The following is a 23,746-nucleotide window of genomic DNA, read 5'->3' as shown; positions in this document are numbered from 1 at the left end:
CACTTGTGGACTCTTATTCAAGAATGTTAATTAAGAGCATCTGATTGAGCTATCTGTAATCTGACAGTACTTAAATATGCATTAGATCTGTATTGATCTGAATTGTATCAAAGTGTCAAGCAAAGATTTTCTGGAGTTTTTCCACATACAACAGCAATTATGCAGATCTTTGCAAATGATTAGAAATGAAACCCAACTGCTCAATGTTGTAATACTGTATCTACCACTTCGTTTTGCACTATACTTATCTAATGTTCCGTATTTGACCTTCCCATTTACTAATTATAAACTAGTTCTAATTTCTCTTTTTGAAAACTTCAATTTTAATATGCTGATGTACAGTGAAAATGCAAGTTCAAGTTTTATAGCAATAGTTCCTCGGTCAGGAATGTTATGTGCATTTTAAATGATCTGTTGATAGACTAGAATTTTTCATTTGGTTAATACTGACCTCAAGTCCAGGATTTAATTAAACTTTTTTTGAGTTGAGTTAAATGAGCATTTGAGTAATTAGCCATCCAGATTGGTGACATTTTAATTAATGCAGGAATAGTAAAATATGAATATTCCACAGTGGAGTACTAAAGATTCATTGGTTGCTTTTGGAAGTATGGAGATCAGCCTCTCTGTGGGTGAAGTTATCCAGTGAGGAAGATGCTCTAAATCAACAATTACCAGACTAGCTCAGAGAGACAAGGAACTACACTAGCCCAGGACCTTTCTGTTCATGTGAACCTTCTGCATAATTATTTTCAGGCTGCAGTAGCTAAAGCATGAGCCAGGCAGAAGTAACATCAGCAAAACGAGTGCAGCTCATTATGGTTAGAAAAGGCATTTGGGGGTTAACATTGACTGAAAAACTGAATTGCCATCTTGTTTGAGTGGTGGAAGTGAGTGTGGTTGACTGTTTTGTTTGCTAATGAATGTCATTTCACCCCTGACGGACAGAATGGAAGGCCGTGTTCATGGGAACATGCAAACATTCTGACTTGGATTGTTGGGAGAGAAGTAGGTGAGGTAGGAAGTAAACTCCATAAGTCCTGTAAGACCTTATTTTGCATATATCCAGCAATGTTACAACATTCAAACTGTTTAATGCAATTAGGAGAGAAAATCCACTGTCATGTCTAAAGTGTTAATACAAGAACATCATTGGTACAAATTTGATATCAACCTTTGTGCTCAGTTCATGTAAAAGGTACCTCCTTTTAACTCGTGGATAAATCTTTATTGAGGATTTTCTGATTTAGGTCATATAATAGCATCTTGCTGTGTGGCTGTCTGAACTTCCGTCATGGTGCGACATTGATTCATTTACTGCTTTCTCGCAGGCTGTCTGCAGAAGCATTTGGTAATGCAGCACTGAGCAATTACCGAATGTAGTGTAATTTGATCGTGTTGATTAGTGGGTTTAGGGCTCTACCGTTCTTGATATTGAGATAATTCTTCTCCAACCATGGGTTTTAAGCATGCACAGGGCTTATTTTGATTTCATTTTCTTGTCTCATGAGATTCTCGTCTTTGGACTGCTTCCTTTATTCAGTTTTAACAACTATATACAACTTTTTCTGTTCTAATGATTTCTTTGCCTGGTTGGTATTCCTTTTAATACTAATAGACAAATCATTATAACTCTCCTGAGTGAATATGTTTAAAATGTGTTTAGACCCAATTTCACATGTTAGCCCACCTACCAAGTTCTCTGGGGCTTATTAGAACTATTCCAGATTTTGAATGACCTGTTCTTTCAATGCTTAGGATAGATAAATTGTTAAAATTATTTATTGTGGATAACTTGAACTAGTGGAGAGCCCTGTGACATTAAAATGATTTTTCTCAAGCATGCAGTTCTGTAGTCCCAGAGGATGTATGCTATCATTTTTAAGGCTCTGGTAGTTGCTCTTTAATCAGGACCTTTCATCAGTGCTTTAATGTGTAAGGTCAGCCTATGACAAACTGCTCCTTCTGTGCCTCATTTTTTAATTTCTGATTTTGTGCCAATCATTTGTTAATGCTCTTCTCTTTAATATGCCACAATCTTTAAATTGATCTTCAAGAGTTTTGTTTTTTCATTAATGGCCATTAATGTCAGAGCTGTGCTCTCTTTTCCTGAGTTCCATCACAGTTAAGCATTTTGGAATTTAGAACTTTTAGTTATAAAACCTGCCCTTTCGTGTCCTGTCAGCCACATACAGAGAACTGTTCTCTTATAATGAATACATTTTAGTTTAATCCCTTATGTTGCAGGGATTAACTTTCAGAATCTGATGTTTCAGTCCAGATACTTTCTCTTCTAGTGATTCCAAAGTAAGTTTATTTTCATTTAAAATTGGAAGAGAATACATTTTGTTTTGTTGGGTACTGAACTATGCTATTTTCATTTCACTAACTGCACCAACATGAATATGCAAAACACACAAGTTGCATGGTCTATTTTTAGTGTCATACTGGTAGTAATACTAAAGGGCTTTGAGAGCTTGCACACATACAGTGCTTATCACAAATTCCTTGAAGTGCTACTCAAGAGTTTCAAATGAATTCATTATCGTATACTGAAAGCAAGCATTCATATGCCGTGGTTTTGGCATCATGTCTGCACTTACCAACAACAAACAGGTTGTTGCTCAGAAATGATAAATTGTATTTGTGTGCTTTTCAACAACCTTGTGAAAAATACTTTTTCTGAAGGAAAATTGCTTGCATGTATAAAACAAATAGGCCACATGATAAGCAATAAAAGGGCATTTACATTTTAATGCATTATCAAAGTGTCCTTTTTGCATTGTAGAATATGCTAAAAGTAATAGTAGCTTGTTTTATTTGAATCTGTTGCCTTTGGGATGTGAAAGAAGTGTCTAATGTAAAGTACAAGTGCTTCCTCTTTTTTAAATGTTCTGTAGCTTATCTCTCATTGTACACATGTGTAGCCTATTCATATGATGTATATTTAAAATGATACTCTAACACTATGGTTCTATTCCAGGAGGTTAAGACAAATGATTAGATTCATGTTAATAAAAAGCAAAACAGCTGGTAACATTCCGTGAACTGCAACAACACAAGCAGTTCAATCTAACAGCACCCAACTGAGTACAAAAACTGTGAAGGATTTTAGCCCTTTGATTACTTAGTCTGAAAGTAAGGGAATTATTTTTCTAGATTCAGTTACTTATGTAGTTGAACTTTACATTAAACATGGTATCTTCACATTTCTTGATTTTTATTAATACCATACACTTAATTTCCTGCTTTATTTCCCATTCTTTATGTTGCATCCCTGCTATTGTTTTCTTTCAAGATTGATTAGATTTTAACCATTCCAATAAAATAAAAAGTAGCATGTGAAAAATTCTAACAGTCTTGTCAGTAAATGAAATGAGAAGGGATATGTTCTGTTCAGACTTTGTTGAAAATGCTGTTGGACACAGCAAGGCTAATCTGAAGCTCTTGAAAGACATCTCAAGATAAAAATACATTTGTGATAGTCAGTACTGTGCTCAGTCTTATGGAAAAGCACAGCAGATAATAATGGGGTATCAAAATAATACTTTGTGCAACAAGTACTAAACATTAAGTGATATCTTGGTTTATCAGATTCAAACTCCGCCAGAACACAGTTCACATTTAAAACTGTAAAAGGAAACTGTACTCTTAGATGCACTTATAACCTTGATTTGTCTCTTAGACCTTTTTTTTCTTCTGTTGCTTTTTAAAAAAATCAATACACAAAATTGAGATGAAAGGTTTTGGTACTTTGGCCTACAAATTTTATTTAAACATTTAGGGTGTTGGGATCTCAGGACAAAATGCAGTATATGAGTACACTAATGTCATTTTTTAGGTTTTGACGTCTTTGTTTCCAATGCTCATTTCTATGAAAATTAGGAATGTTATGGTATCCAAGCCACTAGCTGAAATGTCATAGTCAATTATATGTATTAAGTTTCAGGGAATTTTGAGTGGGATGAAAAGTTTGGGCTGATGTTTTCTGAGGTCAAGGATGAAGATATAAGTGTCTCATCAGCAACTCCTTAGACGTTCTTAAAATCAAAAGAACACAATTCAATGTGTTGATCTTTCACGACCATTTTAGCTGTTCTTTCTCTGTCTATTTTTAGAATGCATGCGGGTCATTAGGGTGATGTGTTTTACTTTTTTAATTCACTTGGGAGAAAAGGATGAATTCTAGTCTCCAATTACTCATCATAATTCTGAACCTGCTAAGAGTAAACCTCCCTGACTAGAATATCTATCGTGCTGATTTGTACCTATGACTCTTATTCAGGGGCTGAAGTTGAAGTCATTCTAATCTGTTTTTAATATGGATAGTTCTTTATATATATATAAGGCCACCTTACTTTTTTATATCGCTGTGTAAATGAATTAAAAACGACAGAACTCTTTTTTACTATTGATGTTTAAATGGGATGTTTTTAAGGATGTAACTGAGGCGCCACCTGTCGTACATTAGTAATCTGATTGTAGAGGAAGGCTCGCCTGAAATTGCTGCGGAAATGATAATACGCTTTCAGTGGCAGCTCTGTGCGCGGTCATGACCTGAATAAAAACAATTCGCCTTAAGAGCTGTAGATTGGGCAGATCTCTCATTGTGGCTCTTGTACCTCACCCTCACAGAGGCAGAATGCACGACCAGATGGTGTTCGTGGCTGCTGTAACTGTACTGGGAGTGCTTGAGCAAGGTAAGGAGAAACACCGTGCTATATATATAGTCTTTTCAGCATATTTACATTGATTGACGGCAGTGCTATAAAGCTTCCACTGCAAAATTAAACCAAAGTGCGTTTATTTTGAAATAATAAAGTTGCAATGACGTTTAAGGAGCATCTTTTCTCAGCAATCAGGAATTTATTAATGTTCGTTTTCTAATCATATGGTCTTTATAAAACAATAAAGCTATGCCCCAAGACTAGTTCAAAATGTTTAAATTTAAACATTTTTCTTTAACCTATATTGAATAAATATCTTATTATAAATGAAAACGAATTGAACACTAAATAATTTAGACAGTTTTTTTTTACCTTTTACTCTATATTCTACAAGCGGTATTATTTAAAAAAAAATGTTATTTTTTGTGATTAGGTAAATGCATAATCCACACAACGGGGGAATTCCAGTTGAGCAATATCCAATAATATCTACAACATCCAGATTTCCTAGTATTGTCTAGACAACTCATGGTTTTATCAGAGTCCAAAGCAATTAATTAAGAAGTTACCCAGTTTGCAATTCTTTAATTTACTTGATTTTGTAAATTTGTTACAACAACAATTATGCACTAAATTAAAAACCATGGGGAAATTCGGGATTGTAGAATAGGACAGGATGTTGCAGTTGTTCTTTAGCGCAGGTTACCAAAATGAAAATGTCCCGGTAAATAACATGTTGTCTGAATGGGCCTTTAGGTCATGATTGTAAATTAAGTTTATACAATAAATGGAGCACTAAGAAAAGAACGACGTATTCCTGGTTAACACCTACATCCAAAGCACGTTTTTTTTATTTTATTTCAATGGATAATATTAGTTGCACTAGTTTAATAGTTCTCAAAGTAACTACCAAATGATCTGGTAACGGTTAGTTTCAGGTTCTGGTTTAGTCTGCATTGTGCTATTTCATCGCATGTTTTTCGCGTGTGGAATTTTACAGATAAGTAATAAACGCATTGAAACTAATTTCTGCCTCATTTTATTTTTAATCATGTGTTTTTAATTGGGTAACCTCATAAAGAACGATGGTTGGAAGATTTAACCTCTCACTTCATGCATACTTTGTGAAATATGTAAACCCTCACACAAAAAAACATTTTTTTTGCTGTTTGCATAGGAAGGAACCTGAGTCTTTTCCTGTGATGTCTTATTTTCTCACTACGCAGAGTTTAAAGTTTGGTGACCTTCCTTAAATCTTTCCCTTTACACTTTAAGCCTTAGAGAAGTGTCTTGTTCGTTTAAATTTATTTTTAAATTAGTTCATGTTTAAAAGCATTAATGTCAGCCAAAGCCAAAATGTAGAGGAACTGATTACAGACTTTGTCTGGCAAGCAAAGTTACTTGTAACCACTTTGCCTTAATCACAGTGACCCTTTATAATTTTTTTAATATTTTTTTTAATGGTACTATTAATTTTAGTATTTTGTCTCTAAAACTGTACTTAGCATAACCTACCAATTACTACAACCGATTGTACAGTCATAACTGTTTTAATTTCTTAAATGTCAGTTTTTCTTTAAAGTTTCAGGTTTATAGAAAATAAATTAAAATGTCCTCACTAATCATGGAGCAGGCATATACAGTAGCACAGGCAGTTGCAATCTGAGGTACCTCACAGTGGGCTATCAGACAGGTTCTTCAAGTCAGGACCATGGGTCATCATGCTCCGAGGTGCTAAGGGAGAAGATGGGTTTAGGTGACTTCTTGTTTCCTCCATGCAGCTTTTTTTCAATTTAATTCAAAATACTTTATTCATCTCCAGGGTGTTAATTTAAGCTTGTTCTGAAGTAATTAGTACTCAAATGGCCAGCAGCCATATCACTCTGCAACTCACAACTGGCAACCCACTGAAGCTAAGCAGGTGTGAGCCTGGTCAGTACCTGGATGGGAGACCTCCTGGGAAAAACTAAGGCTGCTGCTGGAAGAGTTGTTAGTGGGCCCAGCAGGGGGCGCTCACCCTGCGGTCCATGTGGGTCCTAATGTAAACAGGCGCCGTCCTTCGTATGAGACATAAAACTGAGGTCCTGACTCATGTGGTCATTAAAAATCCCAGGGCGCCTCTCGAAAAGAGTGGGGGTGTGACCCCGGTGTCCAGGAAGTCTTACCAATCATGGCTTCCTAATAATCCCCATCTATGAATTGGCTTCATTACTCTGCTCTCCCCCCCCACTGATAGCTGGTGTGGCGCACTATGGCTGCCGTCGCATCATCCAGGTGGATGCTGCACATTGGTGGTGGTGGAGGGGAGTCTGCATTACCTGTAAAGCGCTTTGAGTGAAAAGAGAAAAAGCGCTATATAAGTATAAGCAATGATCATCATTGACACAAAAGTATTTTGTGTACTTTGCTGCGTGATCATTGCTGCGTGGGAATGTATGATGGAGAGACAGCACACCTCCAACAGGAGTAATCTGAGACAAAAGGAGCTTCAGTTAAGGCAAAAGTGTTCATCTAGGGTGTCGAAAAGACTGTATAACACAACATGCATCTTAGTTCCCTTCCCAGTAATTGCCAACTTCAATATGCTACAATTTCACCAAAAGAGTCATTAGGACTGAACAAGGGTTATATAGCCTCGTTTGTTCTAATCAGATGCAAATCAACTAGAATTGTGCTTTTAGCGCTGCAGGAAATAACTATTGAGTCACACAAGGTTATTGACCTTCATGTATGAAGTCCAAAATTGTACATAATGTTGGAGACATTTCCAAAATCTTGGACCAGTCCCATTGTTTGGCTCAGTGTGGAAATTCTGTAGAAACAAGGAGGAAGACTGGATGTAGATGTGGGGAATTGTTTATTTCCAAAACAAATAATCTGATAAGGTCTTTTGAGGCTTATACTGTTTCAGGGAAAAAGTAACACTATGCTGTATCTTTGTTCCTGTTTTTAAAAAAGGCAGTGAATATGGCTGATGAATGCAGATTGTTCTTACATTTGCGTTTGGTTTATTAGGACAAAATGATTTCTTAATCTGGTCAACAACATCATGTCGCTGTGGTACAAAATTGATCACATTAGGCTAAGGATGAAAACTTCTTTAAATAAACAGCAAGTTTATATGACCCAGTTGTATGCTTTAAGTTTTTTACCAAATATAGACTTGTCATTGTGTCATGAACAGTGTTCTTCACATTTGTCATGTGCCATCTACTAAAACTGTGAATATGTCCTGTTCTAGGAGGTCAAAGAAAAGGCAGATTATTCATTGTCCTATGAAATACATTTGTACATAGGATCCCTTGTGGTCTTTAGGTCATATTTGTTGCTACAAATAGATTAGGCTTGCCCATTGGTAAATTTCTCAAACTGAGGAGTAGTGTTCTAAAGACCTAAATTCATTAAACAGTTAAAATTGTAGTTCTTTTCTTGAAGTTACTGTTTTTTCATATAAGGCTATATGAAAATAAATATATTGAAAGTATGGCAGGCTGTATGTGAGGACAAGGCTGAGAAGATCAACACCCCCACACACGCACACACCCACACACACATACCTCCCCTCAGTATGAGGAATGAGCCAGGGAGCTGCTGCAAGGGTGTAGATGGGGTGGAGATAGAAGCTCAAAGTACTTGGCAGTGAGATATTTATGCGTAGGAGAATGGAAGTAGGCAAGTTTAGGAATTTGACCTCCTCCTGAACTTGTTAAAATCACCACTGATGTTAAAGATGACACCATTAAGTAAGATGTATGCAAAGGATCTTAAAGGCTTGCTGATTTGTTTGTAGAAAGTGGAAACCATTGAAAAAGACCCTGAAATGGCATTTTGGTGCATATTGTCTTTATTTTCTTAAGCAACATCTGCCCGGTCTAAAAACCCTAGACAGTTTTGATAACTAATGTTGTGCAGCCTTTCAAAACCGAACACAGAAATCCTTTCCTTGGTCTCTTGCCTCTGTACAGGCTGACTATTCAAGCAAAAAGACTCTCCACCCCTGTGTTGTCACTAATCAAATTCTTGATGTGATTAAAACAAAACTAAAATATTTATATACTGATATAGACACCAATCATTTGATTCCTGCCTTGACTGACAGCTATTTCTCCCCCTATCTCCAGCTTACTTCTCTCTCCAGGTGATCTACGCTAGGCGGAAGTATTCAGTATCCCCTCCATGCGTTACAGGTCCTCCGGAGTTTGAAAGAGTGTTCAGAGCACAGTAAGCCAAGATCAACATGATAAAATAAATATACATCAATAAAGCATGGGCGCAATGACATGGAAATCTACAGGGGCTAAAACTACCCTGCAATAAGTCAAAACAAAAGGTTAAAAAAGATGTCGCTATTATAAAGATGAGCAGATATCTCTGTATAAGTCAGAAGGCAATGCTCTTAATTGTGCTAAGATGATTCATTAAAAAATCTGTCATTTACATGTAATATCTGCTTTTCTGAATACAGATAAAGGTACTTTTATTAGTGGTAACTTTATATAATCTAGTATTGAACTACCTATCTTGTGTTATCTGAGACCTTCAAAATGTAGACAAAACCACATTCTTAATGTAACAAAACTTTTTTTTTTCAGAGCCAATTGTTCTGAGTATTTCCCAATCTTCATTGCCATACTGTGGGTGTCTGGGCTCTATTTTAACCAAGGTAAATGTATATGCACTTTGCACGTAACCTCAAAAATCTTTGGGTTACTGAATTTCGAACTGAAGTTCTGGTAAAGAGGAAACTATAAAACCACTGGAATTAAGAGGACCATTGACTAGAAGGCAAAGAGTCTGTTGTTAAGAGAAGGGGGAAGGTGGGATCATAGTTTCAGGATAATTTTGGTTTCGGATGTCTTTCTGCTATGGGAGTTAAGAAACACCTCTTTGAGAAAGCAGACTGAGAGATCAGTTTGATCATGGCTGTTAGAGGTGAAATGAGAAAATATGGGCTTGGAGAGATCTCTCCAACAGCCCTGACATGTTCCGTGACATATATCCAATACCATGCTCATTCAAGGCCCGTCTGGACCATTATGATGACATCTTGTACAACCAGCAACCTTATTTACTGCAGAAAATGCCCAGCTATCTACAGTACATTGGGGAAACAGGAAGGAGACTGGCAGACCGCTTTAGGGATCATGTCAGGACAGTGAGATCATACCTGAAACTAGGATCACACCTTCTCCCTTCTCTCAACAACAGACTCGTTTAATTCTAATCCTCTATATTCATTTGCAGGTTTTGATTTTACACCTCTCTTCACCTCTCTCGACTTCGCACCACCTGAGTGCCCACTCTGCCTCCCTGCTGCTCCTGCCTCCTCTCCACTCCCAGCTTTTGTTCTCCTCTCTTTCTTACACCCGAAGAAGACTCCACAGCTGAAATGTTGTTTTTCTTTTCTTCTCTTTTCAGCATGGAATAAACCTTTAGTTGTTTCTTTGCAGCTTATGCATGCTGACAGAGCTACCTACTTTAACTGCTTCAGTGAAACATGTATTTGTTTTTTTTTCCAGGATTGATTATTGTAATGAAAATGAACTGTTTGTGCTGGTGTATCCAAACTTGCTTTTAACAAGTTTGCAATATCCTCAGAACTCAGCATTTCAGGTCTTCAGATTCAAATGCATAATAATATATGGCATAACCTATAACCCTAATGTAGTGTATTGGCTTCTTTAGATTATAGATTTAAAAAAAATGCTTGATTTGTTTATTCCTGTATGAACCTGCTCCTGATTACCTCAGATCATTTCCATAGTCAATTGGATTTTTTGTTTTTCATGAATGAAATTCAGTTTTGGTGATTATAATTTGCTTGGTAGATGCCGTTATCCAGTTTAAAGTGATCAGCAATGATTGTGTAAAACATTGCTTTAGTGAAACTGCTGTAGTACAATTCCTCCAGAACTCAGTGCTTCCTCACACCAGTCTAACACCACATCTGGTATAGATGACCAGTGAGCCCATCCCCAGTGTTTTGCTTTCCTTTTGCAAGTACTTAATATATAAATCTGGCAATACTAACAGTTTATAAGAGAATGGGTTTGATATGCATCTTCCCTTATAACTATAGATGGTGTTTAGGAAAGTTTCTTAAAAAAAATGGTTTTTATTTTTAAAGAATTTCCTGTGCATTCAAAGTCTTCTGAGTAATGTGCTTCTTGGAAAACAAGCTTGACAATTAATGTTATGTGATTAAAACATTTCAACTTCATGGTATTTTCCTTGGCAGCTTTCAAAGGTCTTATCAGAGTTCGCACCTAGAGGGTGTCACAATGTTTAGCTAGCAGCTTTAACACTGATGCTATCAATTCTTATCAATTCTATTCAACTCATTTTCTAGCTCACTAAATTATTTAACTTCAGTAAAGGGGGGATCAAATAATTTGAAAAGTTTGCTTTTATGGTTCTGTAGTTATGTGATGGATTCATGAATTATATTCATTAATATATATTAATATATATATAAAAACTAACCTTAATTTAATCTATAAAAATAATCTCAAATGTGAGTTGTAACTCATTCAATAAAGTATAATATATAGTATGAACAAAAAGTAGATAGTTTTGGTCTGAATCTCTGACCATCTTCTGAGTAACATGTGTGAACCATGAGGGGAGTGGACTGCAAAACTGAGTCACCAAGCAACAAACATGGTGGAGTCCTGTCACCACAAGTGTATGGCACTTTCTTGGATATTAATGATGTTACAGCACTGCATGCACATAGTTTACAAAAAGAAAAAGTAAATGGAACAGTGCGAGAATTATCTTCAGCCAGGAGGATAGCTTTTAATCAGTGAGAATAAAGGAAATATTTGTCAAGTCCCATGAAATTCTGTTTTGAAAATTTGTACCAGCAACTCTGAAATGTTTAACCGTGAATTGTTCATTGCTAATGTTGTTGTGAATTGTGAATACACATACAATTTAATGATGATCAGTGCTTCTGACCAAAAATTTGATTTTCTTCACATTTTATTTGTAGAAATCACCAAAGTAATCTATATATCACATACCCGCATACCCCTAATAGCAAAATAATTCCAGTACACTGGGATTTACAGGCCCTTTGTAAGTGTAAGAATCAGGCCGTTACTGCCAGTCCTCCAGTTAAAGGGAAGAGCTCCAACAGTAACAATGTGTTTTCTTTCGTTCCCAGCTGCTGCATCTCTCTGTGGGCTCCTCTACCTCTATGGCCGATACCAGTATTTCCGGGGCTATTCCAAGTCAGCACAGGGAAGGTAGGGATGATCTGTTGTGGGATTATTGAAAAGTGCCATTAAAACTCCCAGGCGGTTGTGCTCAAGCATTACAGTTACAACAGCAGTCAGTCACACTGATAAACGAATGATTTACTACTCTTATATTTCTTACCAATAAAGAATGGGCTGCATTTGAGAAGTCGTTTGCGGTGGTAAAACTGAACTGGACTGCTTAGCAGAACGCCCACTTCAATCTGAATTGGTCTGAAAACCTACCTTTTGGGAGTGCTCACCTCGTCAAGAGAAACTTGATCTGTTTTCAAAGTTGTAATGATTGGCCTGTGTCATGCAGTAGTCCGGTTTTGGGAGGTGTTATTTTACATTAAAAAAGGAAAATGCATTGTGAAGGAGAGCACAAAAAATCTAAAGAGAACACCTGGGGGCAAAGCCATAGGTCAAAGGGAGTAGAGCAGAAGATATCTGCAGCTGTAACTCAGCATTTTTCCTAGTTTGTTTGCCTGGGATAGTGTTTAACATTCCCATGTTGTCTGGAGAAGAGAGCAGACAGTTTTGTGGGCACGTAGCAGGCAGGATGGCTCTTCTCATTCACACTCTGCTAAAAGCATGGATTTTCAGGAATGCTTTCCATTAATAACAAGCGAGAGAATTTCTTTATAGAAAGTGATGATAAACTTAGCCAGCAAGTCTGCACAATGGAATTATTTTTCCATTCAAATTGCAAAGATCCTTAAAAGATATAGAACAATATATTGGCAAACATTCATCAAAGATCACGAGAGCCTTAAAAACAGACAGTTTCATTCTAAACTATCCTATTATATGCAGAGTGAGATTTTATCTTCTTGTGCAGCTCTCGGCTAATGATGCTTATAATCCTGTACTAAGTCCTCCATTTTTCTCAATCTCAAGATTTCATTCCTGACTCTTCTCATCCTGCTCCTCTCTTGTTCACTTCCAGACTGGCTCCACTGTATTTCAGCGCTAAAATGCTGTGGGTCTTAATTGGTCTTTCTTCGGCTGGGGTCATCAACTACATGTGCCAGCTATACCTGGAAGTGGATTTCCTTCGCTATCTGAAGCAGCTCATTGGACTGTAGTGGGAAAGAGCCAGAGGCTGGGGGAGATCTGTTGGCTCGCTTCCGCAAGAAACAAACAAAAAACAAACCCCACACTTGCTGACAAGGGGATTACTCTTTCTTGATGTCTTGATAAATGTGATGCCCATCTAAGTTCTCATGTAATGTGTTTCATGCTGCACAAACCTTGACCTAATCTCTTGTTGAAAACTGCATGTGTTCTCCAGGAATGGGTTCCATTGCTCAATATTGATTTCTTTACTGTTGAAGACTTGCAGACTAAAATGGATCTAGATCCCTGAAGCATGACCTTTAACTGTGTGCTCCACAGGTTTCTGGCATGGCGGGCTTTATGAGTTACATTTTGTTTTGATGCAATTCATTTTCTTGCCATTCTCTTGTCAGCCTATAGCCCAAGATGAGAAATAATGACTCTTTCTTTGCTGTTGTCAGGACTTTACATTGTTAGTTTGCTGGTGATTTTTTCTGGTAGATTGTTTTATTGCTTTCTAAGAATTGGTTCATAAAAAGCATATTGTGTTACAATATTATAAGAAAAATGCGAATTAGTGTTTTTCTATGGAAAGCTTTGCATGCAATAAGGGTTGGTAAAAAGTGAATAAGCAAAGTGTTAATGCAGCTTTTTAAGTTCTACCTAAAAGCAACATATTTTACATGTAAGATTTTAGCCCACGCAATATTTTGTAAAGAAAATTGGAGGAGGAAATACTCCCCCTTTTCAGGAAACATGTTTCTTTGTGTTGTCCAGAATGTTACTTGGGTCTATTTACCTAATCTTTTCCTGTGAAACATTCCTTAAAAATGTTTTTCTTGGGACCAGTGTCTTATTAACCTAGTTCCCCTGAGGACTTGAAAAACAGAAATTATTGTTTTTTTTGCATATACATAAAATTTGATTTCTTAATACTTTCATTACCTTGAATTTGATAGAACTTTTGCGGCCAACATTTTTTAAACTTATTCAGTGAAAGGTTTAATGTGATAGTCATTTTCCCTCATACCACTTGCTTTTTTTGCTCTGTATTGTTATTGTTTATTGCTGTTAATAGAAAGAGTAGCTTCACCCTTGTGAGATATAAAGTTACTAATTTGTCCTGATCTGTGTTTTGTTACTTATATCATTATTTGGATAAAAATCCTTTTCTTTTTCAGATGACATCATTGAGTGTGTCATTTTATGAACGCAGCACAAAACTTTTCACATTTACTGCATTTGCTTCATGGGGAAAATGAAGAACATGTTAGACTGAGCATTCAACAAGATCAGGATGACCACATTTTTAGATGTGGTCACATGTTTCACTTTATATCTTTAATGATATTATTTTAGTTACGTGAACGAATAGTTCAGCTGCCAAGAATTTACCTCCAAATTGTGAATAAGGCTGGTGAAGTACAGCCCTGTTTCCAACAGAGGGAGCTATTGGCCTTGAAGTCTTTTCTGTCAGATTTAGTTGTTCAAAGGAGGAGACTGTTTTGGCCCCTATGGCTTGTTTGATTTCCACTAGGCAATTCAGTTTCTTTAAAAATAAAAACAGGGTATTGACTTTGACGTGACTGAGTAGCATGTTCGATACTCCCACACCTCTTTGTGTAAAGAAGTTTCTGTTGTTCTCAGCTTTAAATGTACTTCTCCTTCTCCATGTGTGTCCTCTGGTGTTTCACTCATGATTTTGAAGACATTTATTAGGATGATGTCAATGCCTATGAAGATTTTTAATATTTAACTCAAGTCCGCCCTGTAATATTCTCCGAGCAGAAAAGATCCAGATATTCTTGCTTGTCAGGACAGGACATTCCTTTGATCTTGGCAATGTACTGTACCTCATTTCAGAAAAGGAATATCCTTTTGTAACACTGTGACCAAAATTGTATACAATATTCAAAATAAGTTCTTACTAGGGCATTGTAAAATGTTAAGATATCCTTCTTAACGAATTAGTTACTAATTTAGGGAATTGAAGCATTGATCCTTGTTTAAAATATGATTTCTGCCTATTATATTTAATTCATAAATAGATTCTAAGTATAATAATTACATTGGCATTAACAAAATGCTATGTGTATTTCGAGTGGAGCATTTCTCAATAGAACAACACTGTACAGGCCAAGAACAACTCTCTCACTGCTGACAGGGCTGTTGGATATGCTGACCTTGACAAACAGGTTCATATTTCACTTCTGAATTTGGTTTGTCAAAGGATTTGTTTTTACACCTGTTCACTCCCATGAAAAATAAAATGTTTGCAGAATATTGAGGTTTGAGTACAGGTGACCCTTATACAAACCACTGAATGCACAGGTTTCAGGTCCCAAAGAAAGGCTTCCATACATTGCCTTACCTTGGTATTTACCCCCAAGTAAACTGAAAACACAATCTTCAATTTCAGATTATGTAAAAATAAAATTGTAAAAAAAATAAATGTAATTTTTAAATGGAAGTTTGTATATACTTGCCTGTAGTACATTAGATATAGTATTTATACTTAATGTATAATGTATACAGTACGTAGTACATAGTATACAGAATGTGTATACATTCTAGAAATGTATACATTTTTTAGTTTTATTAAACACCACATGTCAGCTGCTGAGCTTTCTTCAGGCAATGTCTTCACACCCTCAGAAGGATCTGCTGGTTAAATGTGATTTTTTAATATTTTCTGCTTTTCAGTGTGGAATTAACCTCTTGTTTGTTCCTTTACAAGCCAAACTGAAGCTGCTCCCTACTCATATATTGTATATTGATTTAGATAAAAGTGGTAAGCGAATTAAGAAACTTGCAGATGACAGAGTGTGTGCAACCATAGATCAGTCTTTTCTACAGGTAACTCAGTTTCTATGACAGAGGAAAACCTTATCGTTACATTTAGGAAATAATTTGTTCGGTGACGAATTCATGAAGGGCGAAGTCTGGTTACTCTGCCGGATGTTTTTGGTCTTGTTGCAGATCCCCCGTTTTTTTACTAACTGAATGAATTTCCTGCTCAAGTTGTCTTAAGGTTCCAACAAATAAGAGTGTAGCAGGCCAACTGCAGAGAAGGCTGTAATTGTAATGGCTTGCCACTTGAGGTCTCTAAACACAGCCTCTAAAAAGCTTGTTGATGGGCACTGCACATCTAATTTGTTAAATATTAGTTAATTGGTAAAAGATGTTGGAATGCAGATTCTTACATGGTTTTTAATTAGGTTGGATTGCTATAAAAGGGTAGTTGTTTTGTTCTTTTCTTCTTTTTTTGTAACTACAGGTTTATGCCGTAAAAAGGCCTGAAATAAAGATACCCGGTCTGTACCTTTTTGGAGTTATTGTGAGTTTTGTGTGTGCAGGCTCTATGGACTACCCTGATAGAGTACAGGTTTATACAAAACCTGACTGGAGCAGATTCAATAAACCGTTGCAAAAAATAAATAACATGAGAGGCAATCTAACCCATTTGGTTGATAGTAGCGAACTGCAAGCATACCGGTTTCAACAACGTGACTACCCGCTTGTTCCATTCAGAAATCATTACTGTAGTTATTTGCTCATTTTTCCTGTGACAATTAAATTCTACTAATGCTGTAAAGCAACATCACCAGGCCAGTCACAAATTCTAGAACAAATACTGTGTTGTTCCTTATTTATAAATACCCTGGCACATTAAAAGTAGACATCAAGAGATACATTTGGATTTTATCACTGGTGGGTGAATTGCATTTTTCATTTAGTTGCCCATCATAAATCAAACCACTGTGAGGACTATGAGAGGTGTGGTGTGGACTGTGAGGTTTGGTGGTTAGCACTACAGCATTATAGCTCTAGGGTTAATCCTGGGACAATTGCAAACTGATAATATATAAGAAAAAATAAAAGGTATAATACATATTCTATTAATTTTTTACAGATTAGTTGTAAAATAGACTCATCACTTCTATATAAATGTCTTTATTTTAATAACAGGCGGTTTGGCTGGAAATCTGAATATATTGAGAGGAACTGTTTTATCTTTTATCTAAGTACAATTCATCTGGAAGCAGCAGTTCAGTCAAAGAAAAAACACATGCGGAAAGGTCAGATAAAATAAGAAGCCACATCTGGAAACCAAGAACTTTGCTAAATAAGGCTGTGGTGTTCCGCTGAACAGACATTCCAAGTTTCCAGAATTCACAATGTAGATCAATTGTCATTGTCTTCTAGAATGCTTAACTGTCAGTAAAAGTTCCCTTCTGTCTCCATAGCAGCATTGTAGATATATATATCAAGTAAAAACAGAGAGACCATTATTTCTTCTTTCTATTTGTGTCTTCAACCTTGTCTCTTATTTCCCTTTGCAAGTCTCAAAAACATTTTTAAAATTATATGACTGCTGGGACACACTGGTAAGAATTTAATTATTAGTATTCAGGAAAAGTGAGATTTCCTTTTAAAAGACCAAAAGTAAATAATTTTATTTTCCTTAAATACATTGTTTATTGCTGTATAAGTCTGGTTTACCTGTGGAACCTTGAATGTCAGATTTATTAGTATGACAAGCAAGGCTACTGAATGTAAAAATATTGTGCTCTTGTATCGACATATCTGACTTTAAAGCTGATGCTGCGACGTACTGTATATTTGAGGCAGTGATATACTTAAAACTGTAGATCAAGAACAAGGCTTCTGACCACAATAAAGGAATGCAATTAACAATTAATTCTTTTAAATCTATCATCTGGAGAGACATTAGTAACAAAGTCGTGTTTAAAATAGAATACATTTTAGTCGAAATAAAAAAACCATCTAATTCTACATTACCTCATTAACTATGATTGATGTTCCCTCAGCAAAGGAGCGTGACTGCATAAGAAAACAAAAGTGAAATAAATGCTCCGACTGAGGGAACTTTTTGAAAAAATGAGCGACGCAGCTTCTGTTCCCTACAGTCCTAAAATACCCAACCCAGCTTGTAAGTTGTATTCTGAGAACTGGTTGTTTAGCCCCAAAAAGGTCCCTCCGAGACAGGAGGCCTCTCTCTCTTCTCTCTACATACTCGACTACACCTCCCGAATGGCGGAGCTGGGCCTGGACCCCGGACCACCGGTCCTCACTCTCGGTGGGCAGACGTTCACCTTCCTCAAAGGCCAGTGGGTGTCGGCGGCGTCTGAGAAAAGCTCTCGAGTCAAGCAGGTCCTTCGGAAACTGAAGAGGATGAACCGGGCCTTGGAGGAGGAGAACAACTATCTCAGGGTGCGTGTGGAGCTCCTCCTGGACATGCTAACAGAGGCCACAGCCCGTCTCCAGGAGCAGGGACAAAACTGGGGGTACAAAACCCACAAGGGACGCAAAACAGTTAGCGAGGATCCAATGCAAACCACCCTTGTAGAAGTTTCTCCCAATAAATAGTGCTCTCCAAATCAATTCTGCCATTAGGATTGTATTTCTGACTGGAGGCCGTATTTAGCTACTGTACTGTTTTTGTATGACCAAAAAAAAATCCTTCATGACCTGAAAAACAATTTACCTCTCCCCCCCCCATAATTTGTTTCTGACTAATGGGAGACAATTCAAGCAGACCAAAATCTTCAGAGCAGCATGTGCTCTCTTTCTGTCGCGACACCATGTAAACAGGAGATCAGACTGCCTTAAGAATTATGATTATTTTAAATGACTGAATTTGGTTGTGTTGTGCTTGCGGCTGTTTTTCAGTTTCTTTATCCTATCATTGACTTCCCAAAATGTACTTATTAAACTATCCATCCACTATCAGAAAGCTGCTTATTCCTGCAGCAAACTAGAGCTTACTCCTATCAATTACTACAGGGTACAAAGAGTGACTACATATTAGATAGCCTGCCAGTCTAATGCAGGGCACACATACCAATGCAAGCAAATAGAGACGGTTTTGAGACACCAGTTGAGCTCGCCAGTTTATCTTTAGAACATGAGAAAAACCTGGAACACCGTGTGGACATAGAGATACTCACACAGACTGTGGATCAGCTTAGACATTAACCCAGGAGTCCAGTGCTGTTGTGCAGTAACCCTAATTAACATGTCATTGTGCTCCCCTCTCTATTTGATGGGTGAATAAGAGCTTGATGTTAAAGGGAAGTCTAGACTTTAATATGTCCTTCTGCATTGGTTATACAACACATAATCTCTCTGGTTTTTATGTGTTGCAAAAATGTGTTAAATTTTCATAAAATAAAACTGTGACCTTGGTATTCAGTATTCAAGCTGGTTAATTGCTTGTTTCCTGTTCACATTTTTCTAAAATCAAATCTTTTGGTAATCTTATTGCATATTTCTTCTTAAGAAAGTTGATTTTTTATAATGAATGTTGTAAAAATGTATGTGGGTATCACCCTTTGTTATTTACGTAGCAATGATCATCGGAACACAAACACTAGTCTTAAATAATGCCTCTCTCCACACAAGTTAAGAACCTTCCTACATACTGAAAAAATTTTTTTTCTATTTTAGTTGATATGTTTTTGCCCCAGAAATGGTCTCTAAAATAACTGGAAAATATTATGAACCTATATATGGAAGTCAATCTATGAAAAATATTTTTTAACCTATTTGTGTTGGCTGTTGGTTTAAGGTATGCATAATTGTTACAGGCAGAAATTTGCTGAGAAACAGTGAAAAATAGTGCAGTGAACATAAGGATAAAGCAGACTTGATCATGTCTAATGCTACTTAATATGTCTTGTAAACGGGTAACTTTATAGTTGCATTTGTTATTTATTTAGTTTGGAAATGTATCTCATCTTGTTTTATGGAAGTGTTTCTTGAAAATTAATGTGCTATGAGCAGTGCCCTAATTGCAATTAATTAAAAGACATAAATGAGCTCTTTTCAAAAGTTTCCTTTCCTACAAAGGTATATTTTATCTACTAACGACGTATCTAAATGTAATTGCTGTTATTGATATAGAATCTAGAAATCTAGAAATATGAAGCAGGAATTCAAGTCTGTAAAACAGTGCTTCCTGTTTACATAAGTAGCTTGTCAACTGAATTTCCTGCTGCATTTGTTCATTCATGTAATGATGCAGATAAGTGCAGCCAGTTATACAATGTGTATGATGCCTTAAGGAGAAAGTGCTGGTTTGATCTGATCAAGGAATGTTGATATAGTGAATGTTTTAGAAGACAAAATGTAGCCTACAACATTTTACAAGTGAAGGAATCATCAGTTTCCACTTGAAAGTGTCCTATAAAAACTGCAGAATTGTCAAACAAAGTATGCAGCATGGTTTTGATTTCTGGCCAAAAAGTAAGCACACTAAGGTCCAGCATACTCCCGGAGCTCTTCAGGTGCAGAGGAAGCAGCATTTCACAGGGTTAATTAAAGCTTCCTGCAATTGTGGACTATTAACGTACTTCTCTTCAGGAACTACTAGCTTTCCTATCTCCTCTCACCAGACTGAGGCCAACAGTCAGCTGCAACAGAGAGTCACACAAAGACTTACGCCATTCCTCTCTTCTGTCGTTTAAATCAAAATGGCTTGAAGTTATATCGAAATGGGAATAATGAAGTTTGATTTACTTAGTATTTGCTGGGGTTTATTTGCAACAGAATAACACCTTATTTGATATTTTGGTATACATACGAACAGATTTGATAGATTTGTATGTTCTACCACATTTATTGTCCTGTCTGTGGTCTGTACATACTGTTGCTATTATTTACTGTTTTTGTAAGGTACTGTCTACATTGTGTGGTGTTATCTGTTTTACAGTGTAGTTTGTTATACTGTGTATGTCCTGAGAGAATGGCACGAATAAGAATCCCATTTTTCATGTACATATGGCAAATAAACTCTTCTTTCTATCTCTATCTGTAAGTTAGAATGAAGTTGTGATTTATATACTAGTTCCTTTTGGAAGCTTTTCACAAACCTGTAATCATGGTTAAAATGACCTACCAGAGCTGCTCTTAAAGGCACTGAAAAAGCAGTATTGCAAATATTATAAAGTAAGTGGAGATTGAAAGGATGAAATGTATAATGTGACTTCAATTTAGTTCTGTAAGACAATACTCTTAAGCAACTGAATCTGTGGACTTGCTTCAACTGATTCCTTAATCATTTTCAATGGTACTATTGACATAGAACACATTGATTTGATAGTGCAGTGAGTAGCTATTTTTGGATTCAAGTCTCCTTGCATAACTTTCAGTTTTTAAAAACGTGCCACATGATAAAGATTAGTAGAATTGACATAGTATATCGAGATTCCACTGTTCTTGCAAATGCCACAGTATTCTTCTTCAGCAACCACTTTATCATTAACCTTAACCTGAAATGTTATTTTAATTTGGCTCCATGTAACCAATGTAGCTCATTCAGGCGTACAAAGTAGAGTGACCTTTTTTCCTAAAGGAAGAATTCATTCATTAAAAAGGCCATTTCTTTTAAATATTCTAATTGCTGAGAATTTAGCATTTAAAACTTTTTCCTCTCAGGAACTATTAGTTGAGGGAATCAATGCTCTCTAGGTACAGTATTTGCAGCACGCATTTTTAAAATGTTTAATTAAAAATAATCCACTATGTCTAAATCACACAAGGAAGATGAATCAACATATGAGGTGCAGGGCATTCAGACATACCTTTCATATCACTCTGCAACTCACAACTAGCAATCCACTGAAGCTAAGCAGGTTTGAACTTGGCCAGTACCTGCATGGGAGACCTCCTGGAAAAGCTGGGGACATCCTTCAGGTGAGACGTAAAACCAAGGCCCTGACTCTCTGTGGTCATTAAAATGTCAAGGTGTTTCTCGAAAAGAGTAGGGGTGTTACCCTGGTGTTCTGGCCAAATTTCCCACTGGCCTTTACCCATCATGGTCTCCTAATAATCCCCATCTATGAATTGGCTTCATTACTCTGCTCTCCTCCCCACTGATGGCTGATGTGTGGTGAGCGTTCTGGCACACTATGGCTGCCGTCGCATCATCCAGGTGGATGCTATACATTCGTGGTGGTGGAGGAGAGTCCCCATTACCTGTAAAGCGCTTTGAGTGGAGTGTCCAGAAAAGCGCTATATAAGTGTAAGCAATTATTATTACCTTTATATTTAAAAAAAAAACATGATTAACTTGGCTAAACGTGATTCATATTTTTTGTTAGCTGGAGAGTGTTGTATACGAATACAGTATATACTGTATATTCAGGTGTATAGAAAATTTGTTTTCCTCTACACATTGCATCAACATCCTTTCATCAGCAAGTTTAACATCCGTATAGAGTTGCCCAGCACAAGTAAGAATGGTAGCTATAAACAGTCCTTAGACCTGTACAGAGTTAAGGAAAGTTACCTGTACTTTTAAAAAAGTGTCATATACAGTAATAGTTACAAATTAAGTATCTAAGGAATTACTTTCTAAAAATCATCAATAACTGGGAAATATAATTTCTAAAAGCGATTGTTGATAGTGATCACAATAATGTGTAGTTATTAAGTGAATTAATACATTTCTTCTCAACACAATTTCCTCTAACGTAAATCAATTCTGTTCTAAGTCATCTCTTACAAGAATAACTTGTAACTGTAACTGACTTCTTTCAGACAGTGACTTTCCTTAGAAATGACAGCGATCATTTTAATAAAAGGTGAAGGCAGACTTTAAACATGTGTTTTGAGGATATTTAACCTTAAACATGTGATTCAGCATGAGTGAAGGCACCTACTGTTTATTTTTCTATTCGAAACCACACTTGTTTACCCAAATAAAAGTATTTTTATGTATTCATACATATAAAAAAATGGTAGAGGAGAAAAATTGATCAACACCTCATTTTAGAAACAAAACAACAGAAGTAAACAATTTTGCAGTTCAGCAGTCATATGGTACGGTAACTCTAGGCAGAATGGCATGATTCAAAATTGAATGTAATCCAATTAGTCTTGTACGTGTAACGTAATCACATTTAGTTCTCCCAGGAAAGCTGTAGTATGTCTGTGCTATTCATGACAGGGTGAAGGAGCTGTTTTGTAAACTGAAATTAGTTTAGTGGCAGAATGTCTTATACAGTATCAATATTGTTTAACACATTATTTAGGTCAAAAATGAGGAAGAGTTTTTGTCTGTGTACAGCACGGACTTTCCACTTCAAATAGAAAGACTGGGCCTAAGGCCAACTGTATCATTTAACAGCTATTTATCAATTCATTTTTATGTTAGCTTACTCCCCCTTAAGGTAAAATATGAGAACCGTTAGCATTTTTCTGGTAAACATTAGGAGGCAGAAACCACTTACAATCCAAAACAAGTCACAGCTATAACTGAGAAAATTGGCCATATGTGGTAATATTTTAGCAATGCTTTTGAAGTGACTTTAGTTCGACTCATGCTCTATTGCTGTTGAAGAGAGATACAAAAATAGGATAAACTGAACTACATCTCTCTACTTAAAAACTACATCACATTAAAAAATGAAAGATGGGAAGTTTGAATTGAACATGGATATGTAGTTGTGACATATACTGACCATATAATGAAACTTCTATTTCTGCATGTATATTTTTAGGAAAAACTTATTTTGGTTTCTGATTGAATGTTTAAATGTTTATGGCATTACTTTGATTAAATGCTTATTCATGTCTGAATAATTAAGAGACTTTGTTATATAAGTGCCAAATCAGCTTGTTAGAGAGAAAGTTCACTGGGCACAATTGATGGGCTGTTGAAAATTAAGCCTGCTAAAAGGAAAACACAGAAAGGATTCAAAGTGCCCTTAGTCTCCTGATGTGAACTTTCTAGCAACAGAGCCAAGTCCTCTT

The 23,746-nt window shown here is 36.4% G+C and overlaps 1 protein-coding gene across 3 annotated transcripts; it reads left to right on the top strand.

Moving 5' to 3' along the window:
* Nucleotides 1-4,423: 4,423 nt before the first annotated feature.
* ltc4s (leukotriene C4 synthase) lies at nt 4,424-18,373 on the top strand. 3 transcript variants are annotated; one of them, XM_088604516.1, is made up of 6 exons: nt 4,424-4,700; nt 8,789-8,888; nt 9,260-9,330; nt 11,836-11,917; nt 12,858-17,355; nt 17,953-18,373. In XM_088604516.1, the coding sequence occupies exons 1-5, from the start codon at nt 4,643-4,645 to the stop codon at nt 12,994-12,996; spliced, it is 450 nt and encodes a 149-aa protein (XP_088460642.1). In that variant the 5' UTR covers nt 4,424-4,642; the 3' UTR covers nt 12,997-17,355; nt 17,953-18,373. The 3 variants fall into 3 exon arrangements, with proteins under 3 accessions (XP_088460642.1, XP_088460641.1, XP_088460640.1); XM_088604515.1 differs by having other exon boundaries at nt 17,800-18,373; XM_088604514.1 differs by lacking the exons at nt 4,424-4,700; nt 8,789-8,888; nt 9,260-9,330; nt 11,836-11,917 and having other exon boundaries at nt 12,994-17,355; nt 17,800-18,373.
* The last annotated feature ends 5,373 nt before the right edge of the window (nt 18,374-23,746 follow it).

The sequence above is a fragment of the Lepisosteus platostomus genome, chromosome 13 (genome assembly GCF_059453375.1).
Source record: "Lepisosteus platostomus isolate fLepPlt1 chromosome 13, fLepPlt1.hap1, whole genome shotgun sequence".
Classification (NCBI taxonomy): Eukaryota; Metazoa; Chordata; class Actinopteri; order Semionotiformes; family Lepisosteidae; genus Lepisosteus; species Lepisosteus platostomus.
Note: the sequence above shows the minus strand (reverse complement) of the source record. Positions and strands in the feature narration are given on the sequence as shown.